Source organism: Schistocerca americana, chromosome X, assembly GCF_021461395.2.
Source record: "Schistocerca americana isolate TAMUIC-IGC-003095 chromosome X, iqSchAmer2.1, whole genome shotgun sequence".
Lineage (NCBI taxonomy): Eukaryota > Metazoa > Arthropoda > Insecta > Orthoptera > Acrididae > Schistocerca > Schistocerca americana.
This window is the reverse complement of record NC_060130.1, coordinates 755,535,590-755,552,157: the sequence shown is the minus strand read 5'-3', so window position 1 is coordinate 755,552,157 and position 16,568 is coordinate 755,535,590. Positions and strand designations below refer to the sequence as shown.

The 16,568-nt window shown below is 36.0% G+C and overlaps 1 protein-coding gene across 1 annotated transcript in view; it reads left to right on the top strand.

Moving 5' to 3' along the window:
- The first annotated feature begins 2,355 nt into the window (after positions 1–2,355).
- Positions 2,356–16,568, top strand: part of LOC124555710 (lysine-specific demethylase phf2-like) — a 177,605-nt gene continuing 163,392 nt past the window's right edge. The window contains exons 1-2 of the mRNA XM_047129718.1: positions 2,356–2,491; positions 14,283–14,368. Coding sequence (XP_046985674.1) covers positions 2,391–2,491; positions 14,283–14,368 — 187 coding nt within the window. The 5' untranslated portion in view covers positions 2,356–2,390. The remainder of the gene's footprint in view (positions 2,492–14,282; positions 14,369–16,568) is intronic.

Here is a 16,568-nt window from a genome sequence, read left to right as displayed (position 1 = left end):
ACAGGGCCAGGTCGTGGCAAATGGTTTTGATATGTATGCAGTGTATTTAAAAATACTGGAGTATGGAATGGAATGCAGTGATAGCATTAAAGCTGACGAAGTTCTGTCGTGAATGGGAGTGTTTAAGGGATCTGGAAATTTCATTCTAAAAAATATTATGAAACAGTCCATATTCTAATTCATTTAAAGGTCAGACACTGATTTTGTCCCACCACACTCACTGACTGATTGTTTTTTATTTGGTCCCTGTTGATTACGTTTTGTACAAAGTGTCTACTTGTAATATAGGACAAGTCAACTTAAACCTATTTTCTTATAATATTTAACCTATTTATTACAATTTAATACATAAAAGTGGCAATACTTGTAATAATGTTGCACAAATTTTTCACCAACTTTTCAGGTCCTGAAAGTTATTTGCATACTACGTTATACTCATATTTACATTTTTCTCTCAGTATTCATGTTCTCGTGTTATTCAAATATCATAATATGTTCAATTAGTGGCAGTACCTCTATAACAGTAATAGTAGCACTTTCCATTTATTGATACGTATACTCCTCTACTCTATAAAATTCATTTTCCATTAAATAATCCTTTAAAAGTTTTTGGAATGCTTCCTACATTCTAAAAGAGAGGTCGTTTCCCAGCGTCGTTTTTTCTTTTGTAGATGATCAGCTTCTCGCAGCAAAATAAATGCTTCATATGCGACGACTGCTAAATCCTCTTCTTACCATATCGAACTGCGATTTCACATGATCGAATCCCTTGGTATGATGAATATGAGAGGTCGAACCCATTGGCTATCGTTTGTTGACCTTCACTGGCCAAGTGAGTAGTGTGTACACGCTTTTAACTGGCAAAGACGGAAATAAACATTCGGTTTGGTTCTTGGTTGGATCCATGGAGGTAAAAATAAGAGGAGTTGTCATGACGTCACAAACTTGAAGCCGACCCAAGAGAAGGTCCGCCATGTTAGCTACCCCAAAACATTCGCTTCTGGTGGTTTGATTCCGTGTAGTCGTGAAGTGTTTTGATAAAAAAATGCCGGCTGCGTCGCTTACGGGTGTACTAATCGTTCTGATTGTAGTCTAAAGTTTAAACAAATCACATTTCATTCGTAAGTGGACTTATTTAAGCGCTATTTTCTTATATATACTTGAAATTCTGATGCACTGTAAAGTTTTACAGTATGGTTTTATTTCTGTGATTTAACTTTAGATTTCCTATGAATCCAAGGCGAAGAGCTGCCTGGAAGTGAGCATTACACTTGGTTTTCACTGTGTGGTTATTCTGAAGTAACTGAAAAGTCCTGGCAAGAAATATCCTGGAAATGGGGACTAATGTTTTAAAATGCAATAATTTAATATAAAACTAATGTAACTACATGTAGTTAATTAAATCTTCAGTAAAATGTGTGGAACACCTGTTACAGTGGTTAAATTATAAGTACTTAAATGGTTACATATTTGTTAAAGCAAAGTCCCCTATCGAAGTCCAGGCTTAGATCATTACATTAATCACTGTGTTGTTGTATTACCCTGTAAATTTCTGTTCTTTGCCACACTGAATGTCATTTGGTAGGTACAATTTAAAAAAAAGCAGATGTGGAAATTGCAATGGGCCTGACAATCTTAAATTCAGTTCTGTTCCTTCGTAATTTAACGTATTTTTCACTTTGTTGACATGACAGCTGGCTTGTTTATATCATCCCTGCATACATCTATGGGACACCAAAGGAAATAAGGTAAGTTTCTTGCAAACGTGAACATTTAAAATTTGCATTTGACTTGAAAATGCAACGAATACAAATCGGTGCCTCTAAACTATCAATCATTGTTTTTGGAGCTCTGGCTTTATCAATTATCGACACAAACACAATGAAAGTGAATAGAAATGGATTATAAAAGCACGCTTTTCATAGCACATACGTCTCTTCTCGGTTATTCTAAGTGTATAAACAAAAAGGATTTACAGTACTGAGGCAAGAAGCGTAATATTTTTACGTATTACTGTATTGAATACGCATTTAAGACCAGAAAAACGTTTGAAGTTGCGTTTCTTATGCTGTGTTGTTCACTAAAACCGAGTAACATTTACTATATAAAACTAATATCACGTGCACACGACATAAATAACGAACAAGAAGCAATTGTAAACACTCGTCTGCTGATGTTTTGGGGGAATCAAGATGGCGGCAGGCCCCGTCCACTGGCTTCAAAACAATGTGCAGCGCAAGTCTGTAGCGCCATCTCTCCTTATTCTACCTTCATGGTTGGATCACACAAGTGACAACTGTGCTTCAGATTGTAATATCTTTGCTGTGTCATGTTTTATAAGTAATCTCTGGACGTGTGGGATGTTGTGTTTGTAACAAGGGATTTAAAGAATGGAGTCTGACGAGAGAAGGTATTGTTTATGTGGTCAAACTTACGATGCTACAAGAGATATGATCCAGTGTGATGGCTGCAAAGAGTGGTATCATCAAAGGTAATGTGTGAGTTTTTTGCTGTAGCGCATTTTTGTATTTTTATAGTTGGAATGTCTGTCGACTAGGTGAAACATACGGTTTCTGCTGTGCCTCGCTAAATCACCGAAGCCATAAAAATTCGTGGATTTCATTTAATGTGTTAGTTTTGTCAGGATTTCATAATACACTTGGTTATGAAGCTATTCCATGTTTAAGTATTCCTTTCACCAAATTTGTTTATATAAATTTTCACATCTGCTGCATACATTTCCAGTGTAAGGCCTTTGCGAAATACTCGATTGTTTTCCGAAGACCACCTCTTCCCCGTTGTATGTGAATTTGAAGTCTTCATTACCGCTTGGGAAATAAAAGTTCCTCATGACCTGGCGTCTTTTCAGCATTAACTGCCTTACATTGGTGTTACGTTACCTAAGTTATAGCATCGCTTCAATTTTTATAGCCACTTAGCAGCTGTACAAGTTAGTGTCGATTCACGACATTTTGAGTGACCCCCGTCAACGACATTGTTTACAAATTATTGACGAGTTCTGAACAACTATTTAAAATATTTCATTATTCACCACCACTTGGAAAGTTGTGTAAAAACTATGCTGAAGATTTTGGAAATCACAGTAGTCTATTTTTTTCCTTAACGTGACAGTATTCGTTTTCTGGGATCGTAATATTGATGATTTGAGAATGTAATAAGTGAATAGAATTCTGATACTATGTATATGTATATATAGTTTTATAGATATACAGCCACAAGTCTAGCTGATTTGGATTGTTATGTATGCTGAGGTATTTACCTCCCGAATGCTGCAGATGTGTTATTCATATGTTATTGTAGCTATGTTAGTGATTCAGAAACTGTAAATAAATTGGACCTCAGAACAGAACTGTCACTATCCAAAAGCAACCTTTTCTTTTTATTTCCACTTAACAGTTAGCAGTGTAGTAGTACATATGCCTAGATATGCTAACATCTCTTTTGCATGTTCTGTAGCATACATTATTGTTGAAAGCAAATAAATTATCTGTATAAATTCTTGTCATAGTTTTGCTGACATCTCTTGCACTAGAACACCTACCATATGAAATTCATAAATGTGTTTACATTGCTGTATATTTGGAAGTGTTCTGAAGTAATACATTTCCTTATATCTTTTCTGTAATTATTCAGGCATGCCTGTCAGAATACCTTAAGTAGTGTCGGGTAGACTGCTAAATTCCTATGGATAAAGATGATTTAAACTGTTTAGTTATTTTTTCCTGTGTTGGACTGCTTGTTTCTAATTGTTCTTGTGATATTGCACATTCCAGTGGCCGAGAGATTGTATTATGATTTGAGAGAAATAGGTTAGTTGTGGATTTATTCAAGTAATGATATGTGGTAATAGCAGGTGTAACATGTGAATGACTTGGCTCATTAACAATGTTATTATTTTTATTGTTATTTCCCTCCTGGAAAGTTTGGTCTGCCAGGATGTGTGAGTGTGGCTGTATGGCCTATAATAGTGGGAGAGTAGGCCTACAAATGGATAAACCCTTTTACTTTAGTAATGAGCCACACATGACTCCTCGTTTATTTGCTAATGCGGAGCTGTTAACTATGAGTTCCAGTCATACGGTACACAGGTTTATTCTGTGCAAATGTAGTGCTGATTGTGATTCCACCTACAAATTAAATAATGTATATTGAAAAGGTATTGGTTTTGTCAGACTTTTTGTTTCTAACTTTGATAGCTATTCCATGGTCACAGCCTTGTGTTGGAATGATCCTGTGTTTGTGATTCATTGTTTTGAATAGTTAATTGTCTGAATTGTAGCTGTATATACTATGACTTGCATCCATTCCCTGCTCTCGCTCTCTCTCTGACATTTAATCACCATTTGAAAAAACTCCCAGTGTGTGCCTGATGTCTTATTTCCTCGGGTAAATTGTCAGTCATTAAAGGGAAATGAAAGTAATTTTTCCTCCCAGTGTGTATGTGGGAATACGTTTGTTACTCTTAGACTTGGATGGACTGTTAATACAAATTTCATAAGTAAGTAAATCCGCTGTGGGTAATATTCCCAGCTGCATAAACGGAGCTCTACCAGATGAATGTGAAACCCACACACAATTTCACAAAACTTACTAAATTGGCAAGAGAATTAAAATAGATCACTAAAGGTATAGAAATCTCTTGTGCCAAGACAAGAAAGTTATGTAAAGAAGAAAGATGTAGTAAAAAGACTGACTTTTTTCACTGCATTAGACAATACAAAATTATCTTTAAGAAAGATATTAAGACAGCAAAGCAAATAGCAAATAGTAGGCTAACTGTAAGACATGAGAATAATTCAAAAGCAGTGTGGTTGTGTGTGAAATCTGAATTAGGTTTCAAAGTCTTTAGTCATAAAATTTGTAAGGATGATCATGTACCTGAAATAATTGTAAATGTAGCTCAAATTTCAGTGTGTGTCAAAGACATTCTTCATTAGTATGGTGAAATCGGATGTCAGTGTTGCAGATTATAAGAACAAATAATGTCCCTTTGAACTTGGTCAGAGGTCTGAATGCCTCACAAAATTTAAAACAGTTTTGGCAGTACATGTAGAAAATGTCTTGTCATTGGAAAACAAAAATCTGCAGGTCAGAATGGTATACCCATAAGTCCTTAAATTTGTGCCTAAAATAATAGGACACCCACTATCTGTAATAAGTAACTGATCTTATGACCAGTTTCCCAGAGGTACTGAAGCCTACAGAATTTAGACCACTGTGCAAGGGAGAAAGAGCTTGAGAAGATATTGGGAAATGATCAGCACATCACTCTTCTTCCAGCCGTATGGAAAGTACACTGATCTGAAAAACTTAAGGATGAGAGAGACAAAATAATATAATATATTAATAAAAAGCTAGAGATCACTCCATGTGAGGAAATATGAATAAATAAAAATAAGCTTTAAGTCTCTATGACAGTTAGAAGAGCCATAGACAATTTGAATAAAGTTATAGGGCTTAACAAAAGCCTTTGACTCAGTAAATCATGGACTGTTTATCTATGTTTGACAAAAACGTGTAGCATCCAGAAGGAGTGGAGGAAACGAAATGAAACTTCATCGGTTGAGAGGGTATATGATGATGTTCCAGTGCTTACAAAGTATATTCAAATTTACAAAGAACTTGGCAGTGTGATCCCACTTAAAAATAATCACACTTTTCAATACAATTTAAAATTTGGGTGGCAGCAGCTTTCTCAAGCCCACTGGTATCCAAAATTTAAAAATGAAAGTAATTTTCATGTGGGGTGGCTCTGACGCTGGGAACAGCTCTAATGGTAGCTCCGTCTCATTGCCAGTATCCAGGATACCAAGGACCAGTTACAACAATTGTGGACCATCTTGCATCAGGAAACACTGCAATAGATTTGACATGGTGCATGTATCCAGGTTAGAGGGGTTAAAATGTCTCTGGAAAGTAACAAAGCTTAGTGAAACTGAAAGAAATGCACAGTGAGATGAACAGATGTGGCAGCTTTATTCAGTGCAATAACGACACTGAATTCGCCATGATTTATTTATACAGTTCCAACCGTTTACATACATGCCAGAGTCCCTAGAAATTACAAAATGAATTTTTGTCGTAATTTTCATAGCCAGATGAAGAGTGGTAAATGGACAAATGGGGTATCAAATTGACCATCATGAGATATAGTTTTGCAAAAAAAATTGATTGTTTGAAAATAATCAGGGTAATAGAAAAAATTTCAAAATAAAAAATTTAGAAATCCTATCAAATATTTTGTGAAATGATTCATAAGAAATAAAATAGATTAAGGAAATATTTGATGTGCCTTTTGTATGATACTTGAAATCATGTACAACAAGTGAGGTGCCAATTGAGAATTTGAAGTTCTGCCAGATAAATATCTTCTAGTACTCTCAAAAATTCTGATATTCTAAGTTGAGCATTGAACTTCAAATTCTCAATCTGTACCTAATTTGCTTTAATGATTTTTGAGCGTTCAGTGGAAGGTGTGTCAAACTTTTCTCTAATCTAGTTTTTCTTACTATTAAACAAATGATTTCACATAACATTTGACCTTTTTTTTTTCTCTGGCCATTTACAAACTTGATAGGTATGGGATCAGGGGTAATGTTCTACAGTGGCTCACGTCTTATTTATGCAGTAGAAAACAGTGTGACTATATTTTCAAATGCTGCAAATTGTTCTTCCACATAGAAAACAGTGAAAGTAGGTATACCTAAAGGCCCTATCCTATGACCTATTTTGTTCTTCCAGAATAAACTTGCACTTTGAAAGAAGTGTTCATTGATTTGACATTGCCTGACAGATCAAAATCATGTGCCAGACTAGGACTTGTTCCTGTTATACATTAATGTTTTATCCACCAATGTAAATGCCCATTTGATTTTACCTGCAGATGATGCACCCATGTTAATTGAAGACTGAGTAAAAATATGTCCTGATTCCATCAGTGTAATAAACCAGCATGGTATGCTTCATATTGCTTATTTAAGTGGCAATTCTACAGAGATGAATGAACTTAATTTAACTCTTCAAGGAAACCAAGTAAATGTATTTAATGTTCACAAAAACTTTTCTTGCTTTTAAGAAAAAGATAACACTTTGGACAAACGGTTTACAAATGTGTTGGTTGGCTACCAACAATAAATGAAGAGGAAGTGTCTAAAATGTGACAGGCATTAATTGGAGAAATCATTCCGCGTCTTGAAGGTTTGAATGAAGCTTTTACCAGTATTTTCCAAGGGAACAGCACATGGATACCCAAATGAATTGTGAAGTGAATACTCAGTTATTGACAACACACAACCTCCAGTTAGGTCAGCAGGAGAATATGAAAGTTATATTGAACTGACATTTGATTCATCATTGGAAAAAAAATAATAACTAAATCGATGCCATTACTGGAATTGTGGCACAGTTTAAAAGATGCGTAGCCTAGGTTGCTGCAAAAGGCTGTCTTTGTACTTTCACCATTTGCAGCTGCATGTGTGTGCAAAACAGGAGACTCAATACATGTATCAACAAAGAAGTAATACTGCAACATACGCTGTTTATGTTGTTTTAAACTTAACTTACGTTAAGAGCTTTTGGGTTTGTTTTGAAACAACTTTTTGGAACAAATAAAACATTATTTGGAATAATTATCCTTTTTGTTGCAGATAATCCATCTATAGTATGTTGCATTAATTCGTTCTATAGAAACATACCAGGGGTTCCATAATAAAAGTTGATATTTAGATGGTCTTTACTCATTGAAAAGATTAAAACTACAATAAATCATCTAGAAACATACTTTCAGCTCAGTGGATTAACACTGAACAGTCCAAAGACCCATATAATCCAGTTCAGAACAAAACAAGCAAAATCCAAAGAAATTTTTTAATCACAAAAATAGATTTCTAGAACAAGTGGTTTCTGTTTAATTCCTTGAATTAAACCTAGATAAGAATTCAAACGGGATTAAACATGCTGAGTATCTAGTAAACAAATTATGTAGCTTTGCAATTGCAACCCAAATATTAGCTAGTGCCACTGTCATAAACACTAGGAAAAATGTGTTCCATGGCTACTTCCAATTAGTTATGGTATTGTTTTTAAGAAAAATTCGAGCAACACATTGTGCATAGTAAAATTGCAGAAAATAATTATTAGAAACACATGTTGTACTTCGAAGGGGACCAGGTTGGCCATTGTTTAAAACTGCAGTTACTAACAGTTATCTCCCTGGTATATCTAAGATATTACCATCTTTATACATAGGTATATATGCTGGAACTTGTGAACACTGTGGCCATTAATGAACAATGGCTGGTGAATAATGCAGCCAGTCACAATTACTCTTCAAATGCTTTTATTTTAGAGGCATAGCTGTTTTTCGGCATTCATTCCCATTTTGAGATGGCTAACATTTCCTGTTATAGAAATGTTCTCATCAGCAAATTGCTGGAACTAACAACATGCTGCTGATGGAGAACATTTTATGTAACTGGAAATGAGCATATGAATGCCTGAAATTGGTTATCGCTCTGAAATAAAAGTGGTCATGTCTGGTGGCATTATTCACCAACAGATTATTTTATCTCCCTGCTCATCATTTAAATGTACCTGCTCAGACTCTCAACAAACTAAGAGGCAAGAAAATTATTAGTGTGAAGCTAGAGTCACAGAAAAAGAAAAACAGCTACATGGTACTGTACCTCAGAGATGCTTCCAGTCAGTCGGTTTCAAGAAAGACAAACTGGTTATTTGAGCAGGATGTAGTTTGTCACTTGCCTTGTTGTGTAGATGTAGCTGTCTTTTCACAGAAACCTTACATTAATGTTAAAATGTGTACATTATGAGATGAATAAATAAATATTCACAATAAATGCTTTTGCCTAAGTGAAGTGTTACCCGTTTTATTATCCCGCAAGACATCAGTGAATGAAAACGTGCAATATATCTTATCGTACTCATTTCTGTGCACCCAAAATAGGTGATTATTGTTATGGTAAAAGTAGCAGAACTGCACCCACCTTTCAGCAGGCCTAATGTATGGTATTTCCAGTTTCAAGTTTTTATTGTAAGAAATATAAAATTTCCTATCTTGATTCCCCCCACCCACTTGTAAGTATATGAGCTTATTAGGCATGGAATATTTTCTAAAAATACAGATCGTCCAGTTTTGTTCTGTTTTAATTTTAAACGTAGTCTATTTGTGCAAAACAAATTAGTAATTTTCACAGATCATTGCTGACTGTTTTTCTCCATTGATACGTCTTTGCTTGACTTCACAACAAAGCTTGTATCATCTGAAAACAGTACTAATTCTGCCTCCTGATTCAAATGAAATGATAGATCATTAACATAAAGCAAGAATTTCTCCCCAGCCTTGGGTAACTGTTGGCACTTCGTTTTTTAAATAAGAGCTAACCCAGACATATTTGGAACCACATATCCATAAAAACTCCACTTCTCTAGGAGAATGTTATGATTGGCACAATCAAGTGCCTTCGGTTTTTGTCACAGAATATCCCAAATAGTGATATTTTGCCATTTAAAGATTTTATTATGTGCTCATTAAATAGATAAGTAGCTGACTCAGTAGAGTGGACCTTTTGAAATCCAGACTGTGATTGGCCAGGTATGCCATCACTGTAGAGGATGGTAACAACACTGGAGTGCGTTACCTTCTCAAAAAGTTTAGAAAATTATATAAGAAGTGACACCAGCCAGCAGTAGTCCCTCACATCTGTGGAGCCACCTTTTTTTAGAAAGATCTAACCATGGCATATTTCAATCTGTTCGGGGATATACCCTGAATTAATAATGCGTAATGTGATTAAGAGCATTACACAATATAGAGCCCCAACTTCTTAGTGTCTTCTTAGAGATGTTATTCACCCCATGTGAATTTTCATTTTTTAGTCATTATGATTCTCCTTGTTTCAAAAGGGGTTGTGAGATTAATTTCTATTTCACTAAATGTACTCTGTATAGCTTGTTTAGTGTACTCTTTGGCCTTCTCTTTTGAACTATTTTCACCAATTTTCTCACCTATTTTAAAAAAGTAGTTATTAAAAATTTGTGCTGGACATGAAGTGTTTTTTACGATGCTCTGTTCTCTTTACAGAACTAATGTCATCTCCTATGCTTCTTTCCCTGTCTCTTTTGACAATATTTCTTATTGATTTGATTTTATTGTACAATCTGTCAGCTGAGGTAGACCCATAAAACATGGAAGTTGCAAAACAAGTGTCTAATAGGTGCAAAAGTGTTGTTACTGTGGACTCTTTGTCATATAGAACAAGTCATTCCTAGTTAACTGCCTCCCAAAGCATGGCTTCCTTTTGACCAAAAATAAATATGGAGTATCCCCATTTCTTTGAAGATCTCAAACAGCTAGGATTTGTCCACATCTTCTGCATAGATGATTGCAGTATGGACAGTTTGTTTATGATGTGTAAGCAGATGCTCTGGCCAATAATTATTTTGGAGGTTGGCAAGGTATCTCCACTTCAGATGCCAAAATATTATTTTGGTGCAGAAACTAGATCCTTTGGACAGCATAGTTATTATATATAAAAAATTGAAAACATTAGCATGTCATGCACAATTACACATTAGTGACAAGGACTTTTATTTTAAAGCAGGTATTTTGCCTTTACTCAAGGATTAACTATATATGCAAATGAAAGCATTTAAGAATTTCCTGGTGGTTTTCTAATGAAAGAGATCAAAAGTCACTAGTTTTATATAATTTAATAGTTTTACAGGGGGATGTTACATATTTGTTTGTTCCTCAATGCACAAACATGTTAAGAGTGAGTTTAATGTAAACCAGGAGTGTAAGGTACATCTAGTGTTGAAAGGAATGTAGAGGTGCTTTTTTTTTTTTAAATCCAGTGTCTTTATTGTATGAGTTCTTCTATAATGGAGTTAACATTTCTGATGAAAAACTGATAAAGGAGGAGCTTTATTGATGCACATTCTGTAAAAGTGATTTAATAGTAGAATGATGAAGATGCTGTAGAGAGTTTAATCACATGCATGTGTAGCTGCCAACATTAAGAACTCTTAACTTTCAACAGTCCATTTTCATGGAGCCTTTACTTAATGAAGTGGTTGTTCCTATCTTATTTCACAGGGTAACTTGAGCTGATTCTGTAAATATCTATTCATGTCTCCTAAATTTTTGCATCAATTTTCTGTAAATATTCCTTGTCTTCTTTTATCGTTAATGAGGAAAATGGTTGCTTGTTTTGTCATGTGGCATAAATTAAATTTTAAGTACTTCAAAAGGCCTGCAGCATGCGGAGTTATACATACCTGCAACTAAAGTTATGGGAAGCATATATGTGAAAATTACAATTTTGACTTTGTACACCAAGCAGGATGGCACAGGTAGTAGCACACTGGACTTAAATTTGGGAGAAATGTGCCTCTGACCAGATTTCTCATGTTTTGCTGACATTAAGGCAAATATGAGGATTATTTCTCAGAAAAAGGCATAGCTGATCTTGTTACTCATTGTTGCCCTATCATAGCTTGTACTCAGTCTCTAATTACATAATCATTCACAGGATGTTAAACATAATCCTACTTGCTTCCTTATTCACTTTGTATTGTATTAGAAGTGAATAATTCAAAATGTTTGGCAAGGAGATCTTAAAGTTTCTCCAGTGCATTTAATACACAGTCGCTGTTTAATTGCAACTAGATTCCATTGAGAGTCCATCCTCTCATTTTTGGGCTTCTTTATATATAAAAAACCAACCATTCAGCCTGACCTGACATGGGTCCCATGTACATGAGTAGTATTACAGTTGTTGTTGTTGTGGTCTTCAGTCCTGAGAGACTGGTTTGATGCAGCTCTCCATGCTACTCTATCCTGTGTAAGCTTCTTCATCTCCCAGTACCTACTGCAACCTACATCCTTCTGAATCTGCTTAGTGTATTCATCTCTCGGTCTCCCTCTACGATTTTTACCCTCCGCGGTGCCCTCCAATGCTAAATTTGTGATCCCTTGATGCCTCAAAACATGTCCTACCAACCGATCCCTTCTTCTAGTCAAGTTGTGCCACAAACTTCTCTTCTCCCCAATCCTATTCAATACCTCCTCATTAGTTATATGATCTACCCCTCTAATCTTCAGCATTCTTCTGTAGCACCACATTTCGAAAGCTTCTATTCTCTTCTTGTCCAAACTAGTTATCGTCCATGTTTCACTTCCATACATGGCTGCACTCCATACAAATACTTTCAGAAATGACCTCCTGACACTTAAATCTATACGCGATGTTAACAAATTTCTCTTCTTCAGAAACGCTTTCCTTGCCATTGCCAGTCTACATTTTATATCCTCTCTACTTCGACCATCATCAGTTATTTTACTCCCTAAATAGCAAAACTCCTTTACTACTTTAAGTGTCTCATTTCCTAATCTAATTCCCTCAGCATCACCCGACTTAATTTGACTACATTCCATTATCCTCGTTTTGCTTTTGTTGATGTTCATCTTGTACCTTCCTTTCAAGACACTGTTCATTCCGTTCAATTGCTGTTCGAAGTCCTTTGCTGTCTGTGACATAATTACAATGTCATCGGCGAACCTCAAAGTTTTTACTTCTTCTCCATGAATTTTGATACCTACTCCGAATTTTTCTTTTGTTTCCTTTACTGCTTGCTCAATATACAGATTGAATAACATCGGGGAGAGGCTACAACCCCGTCTCACTCCTTTCCCAACCACTGCTTCCCTTTCATGCCCCTCAACTCTTATAACTGCCATCTGGTTTCTGTACAAATTGTAAATAGCCTTTCGCTCCCTGTATTTTACCCCTGCCACCTTCAGAATTTGAAAGAGGAGTATTCCAGTTAACATTGTCAAAAGCTTTCTCTAAGTCTACAAATGCTAGAAACGTAGGTTTGCCTTTTCTTAATCTTTCTTCTAAGATAAGTTGTAACGTTAGTATTGCCTCACGTGTTCCAACATTTCTACGGAATCCAAACCGATCTTCCCCGAGGTCCGCTTCAACCAGTTTTTCCATTCGCCTGTAAAGAATTCGCGTTAGTATTTTGCAGCTGTGACTTATTAAACTGATAGTTCGGTAATTTTCACATCTGTCAACACCTGCTCTCTTTGGGATTGGAATTATTATATTCTTCTTGAAGTCTGAGGGTATTTCGCCTGTCTTGTACATCTTGCTCAGTATTACAGTATGGCCCATAAAAATGGTTTGCTACAAACTTCAGTTTTACAGTATTCTGCCAATAAACTGAAGCCTGCCATTTGCTTTATAAGTGAGCCCAAGTGGTCATTCTACTTCATATCTCATCAAATGTTTTACTCTGAATTATTATATTTATAACATGACTGCCTGCGGGATTTATCAGTCACAACTGGAGTCAAAGATTACCATACTTCTGTTTTGTGACATGCGCAACTTTAAATTTCTCTAGATTAAGAGCTTGTTGCCACTCTTTGTACCAGTCTGATATTTTGTCAGTGTCTACATGGATATTAATGCTCTGGATAGGATTTCCCCACTGTGGACGTGATAATTTGTGAAAAGCCTGATTGCAACGGATACTGACCTAAAAGTCCTGAATGTATAACATTGTCCAACAACAACAGTATAGTCCTATTACATTCCCCTGAGCCACACCAGATATTACATGTCTGCAGAGGGTTCCCATCTAAGGTAACCTAATGCATTCTGCCATCAGGAAATTTTCGGTAGTCGCATGCATGATGTGTATTTCCTTTAAAAGTCAATGATGTGATGCTGAATTCATGAATTCTTCATACTCATTTTAAATCATCACTTCCCATTCCAGAACTGTGTTCTGTGCAGTGTCACTACTTTCCTCTGATCTTAAATAAAATATTATTTGATGTTTTAAAATCCAATGAATAACAATTCCTCCAACACAGATTCCTCAAATCTCACTCGTAATTGGGAGTTGTTACTGATTACGTTAGAATAACTGGCTAGCATTGACAAAATGATAGAAAATGTGGACTATCAAGACAATAAGAACTTGTGATTTCTGCTATTACCAATTTTTAAAAAAATGTTGAGTGTATTTTTCTGCCCTTTGATTGTCTATATGATTGTCTATATGATTGACTGCTAAGCAAATGCTATTATGCCATCTACAATACCAGAATTGTGACAATGCTGTATCAAAGCCATTCATTTTAATTGTTTCAGTCTTAACTCAGATGTAAAAAAAAAAAAAAAAAAAAAAAAAAAAAAAAAACTGAAACTAATGCATTATTTACTTTGCAGTTGCGTCGACCTGCAAGAATATCTTGTTCCATACGTGGACAAGTTTCATTGTCCTAAGTGCATCCACATAGCTGGGCCTTCAGTGTGTAAGTATCATATTTTTTATACACATATTTTCTTTTCTATTAGTATCAAATGTCATATGTCTGGTATTATTAACTCAATATTAACATTAGACTGGGGCACTGGAGGAGGCTGTCAGCAGTCTTGTTAGGGAACAAACTTACGATAGTGTAGGTTGTGACTTGAATAGGATTGGAGTTTGGAAATGCACAACTTAAGTTCACTTCACATTCCTTTTTTTGCCTCCATGTCATCTTGATACAACTGCAAGGTGAGTTAATGAGACCTGAGAGGGTACTGAAGACTTCTGCTGAGACACGGTGATATCTTGTTACTGATTGAGAGTGTGAGTAGGTCAATTTACACTATAAACATCGTGTATCTGAATACAACTGTGAAGGAGGGCTTTATTTCACTTAAGATTGGTGGTATAGTGGTTGGATGCAGTATCACTTCAGGTCAAACTTTAAAAGCATTCTGACAGACGTTCTTCGTAGCTGTGGGAAATGGTCATTGTGCCAATTATGGTGTTTCAGTGAATAGTATTTATGTATTTTTCAGATGACAGAAGTGTTATTTGAAATGTGGGATGCAATATAACTGATTTAACTGACAGGGTAGCAGATAACGCCAGGTTGGGGTTTACAGAGAAGAGGTGGTCACTTATCTGAAACAGAACACAGTGCATGTAGTTTCTGACACAGAACTCACATAAAAATAGGTTATTAAAACGGCTAGTGAAGTTGAAAATTTTAGATTTCTAAGAGTAAAAATGGTTGATAATCTAGTTCGTAATTTTCTGCAGAAATTGGATACTGCTGTCTCCACTATAAGAATAGTGTTACATTGAGACATAGATTCAGTCATATTGTGTGGTTATCATAATTTGGTACAAATCTGTGCATTCATCAGGAATGTTCTTATCAGAGAAAATGGTGGTCAGAGGGGCCTATGGTGTCAGTTTGCAAACTTCCTGCATAACAGAATTCTAACACTGTCCCTCCTGTAGGCCACATGTACTACCCCCCTTAAAAGTTTTTCTAATATGGGTTCATGTTGTGGACTGACAAGACAGCCAGTCCACAGTGACGGGTAACCGAAAGGCACGCGTTTACTCACGCAGGCTGGCGTGAGGTCTGAAACAGGATACGTAATGAATGCTATAAAGAAAAGTACGTAGCTTCTGGAATACTTAACTTTAATCCACATTTGTAGAACATCGCTCTTGATGATACATGTTATAACCACAATATATATAGCAAAGGATTATGGCGCCTTGCTAGGTCCTAGCAATTGTAGCTGAAGGCTATGCTAACTATCGTCTCGGCAAATGAGAGCGTAGTTGTCAGTGAACTGTAGCTATGAACGTCGGCTGTACAACTGGGGCGAGTGCCAGTACGTCTCTCTAGACCTGCCATGTGGCGGCGCTTGGTCTGCAATTACTGACAGTGGCGACACGCGGGTCCGTCGTATACTAGCGGACCGCGGCCGATTTAAAAGGCTACCACCCAGCAAGTGTGGTGTCTGGCGGTGACACCACAGTTCATTTAAAAGGAGCTGCAACAGTCATTCATTAAACAATTGACAGAAAAGAAATTTGCATTTGGATGACACTTTGTTAACTGTAATGCAGAAAGAGTTCCATGTTCAATAGGCTTTGAGCAGAAGTGAAAAATTTGAGTTAAACTTCAGTTTTTCATATCTTAAGTTTAAAGATTAGCTTATGCCCCACCTTTGTTATTTGTACAGACAAATATTGTTTCCATGTTTATTAGTGTTTTTAAAATTTCAATTCAGACCAACTAAGGACTACATCAAGATAACTGTCTCTCTTACCCTTTACCCTACTCAAAACTCTTTCATCATCTCACAATCTGCTCTTTTTTCCTTTCATCTGTATTTGTTTCTTGTTGTTGTTCTCTTTGTTGTATCTTCCTGAAAACCTTTGAATTTCTTGACTTCTAGTCTGAAATTCTCGCTTTTGAGTAAGGGCTCTCACTCAATCTGCATTTCTTCCAAGTCCTTTTTTGTCTTGCCTCCTCATCCACTTTCGCCGTCTGTTTTCATGTCTTGGAAGAAAATGTGATTCTTCTTTGTTAATCTGTCTTCCTTCATTCTCTTTAGATGTGTATAGAGTGTAACACCTCTTTTGCAGATGCCATCTATTATTGTAGTGCAGGATGTGTATATTTCCTTGTTTGACCACAAAACAAAATTGCAATC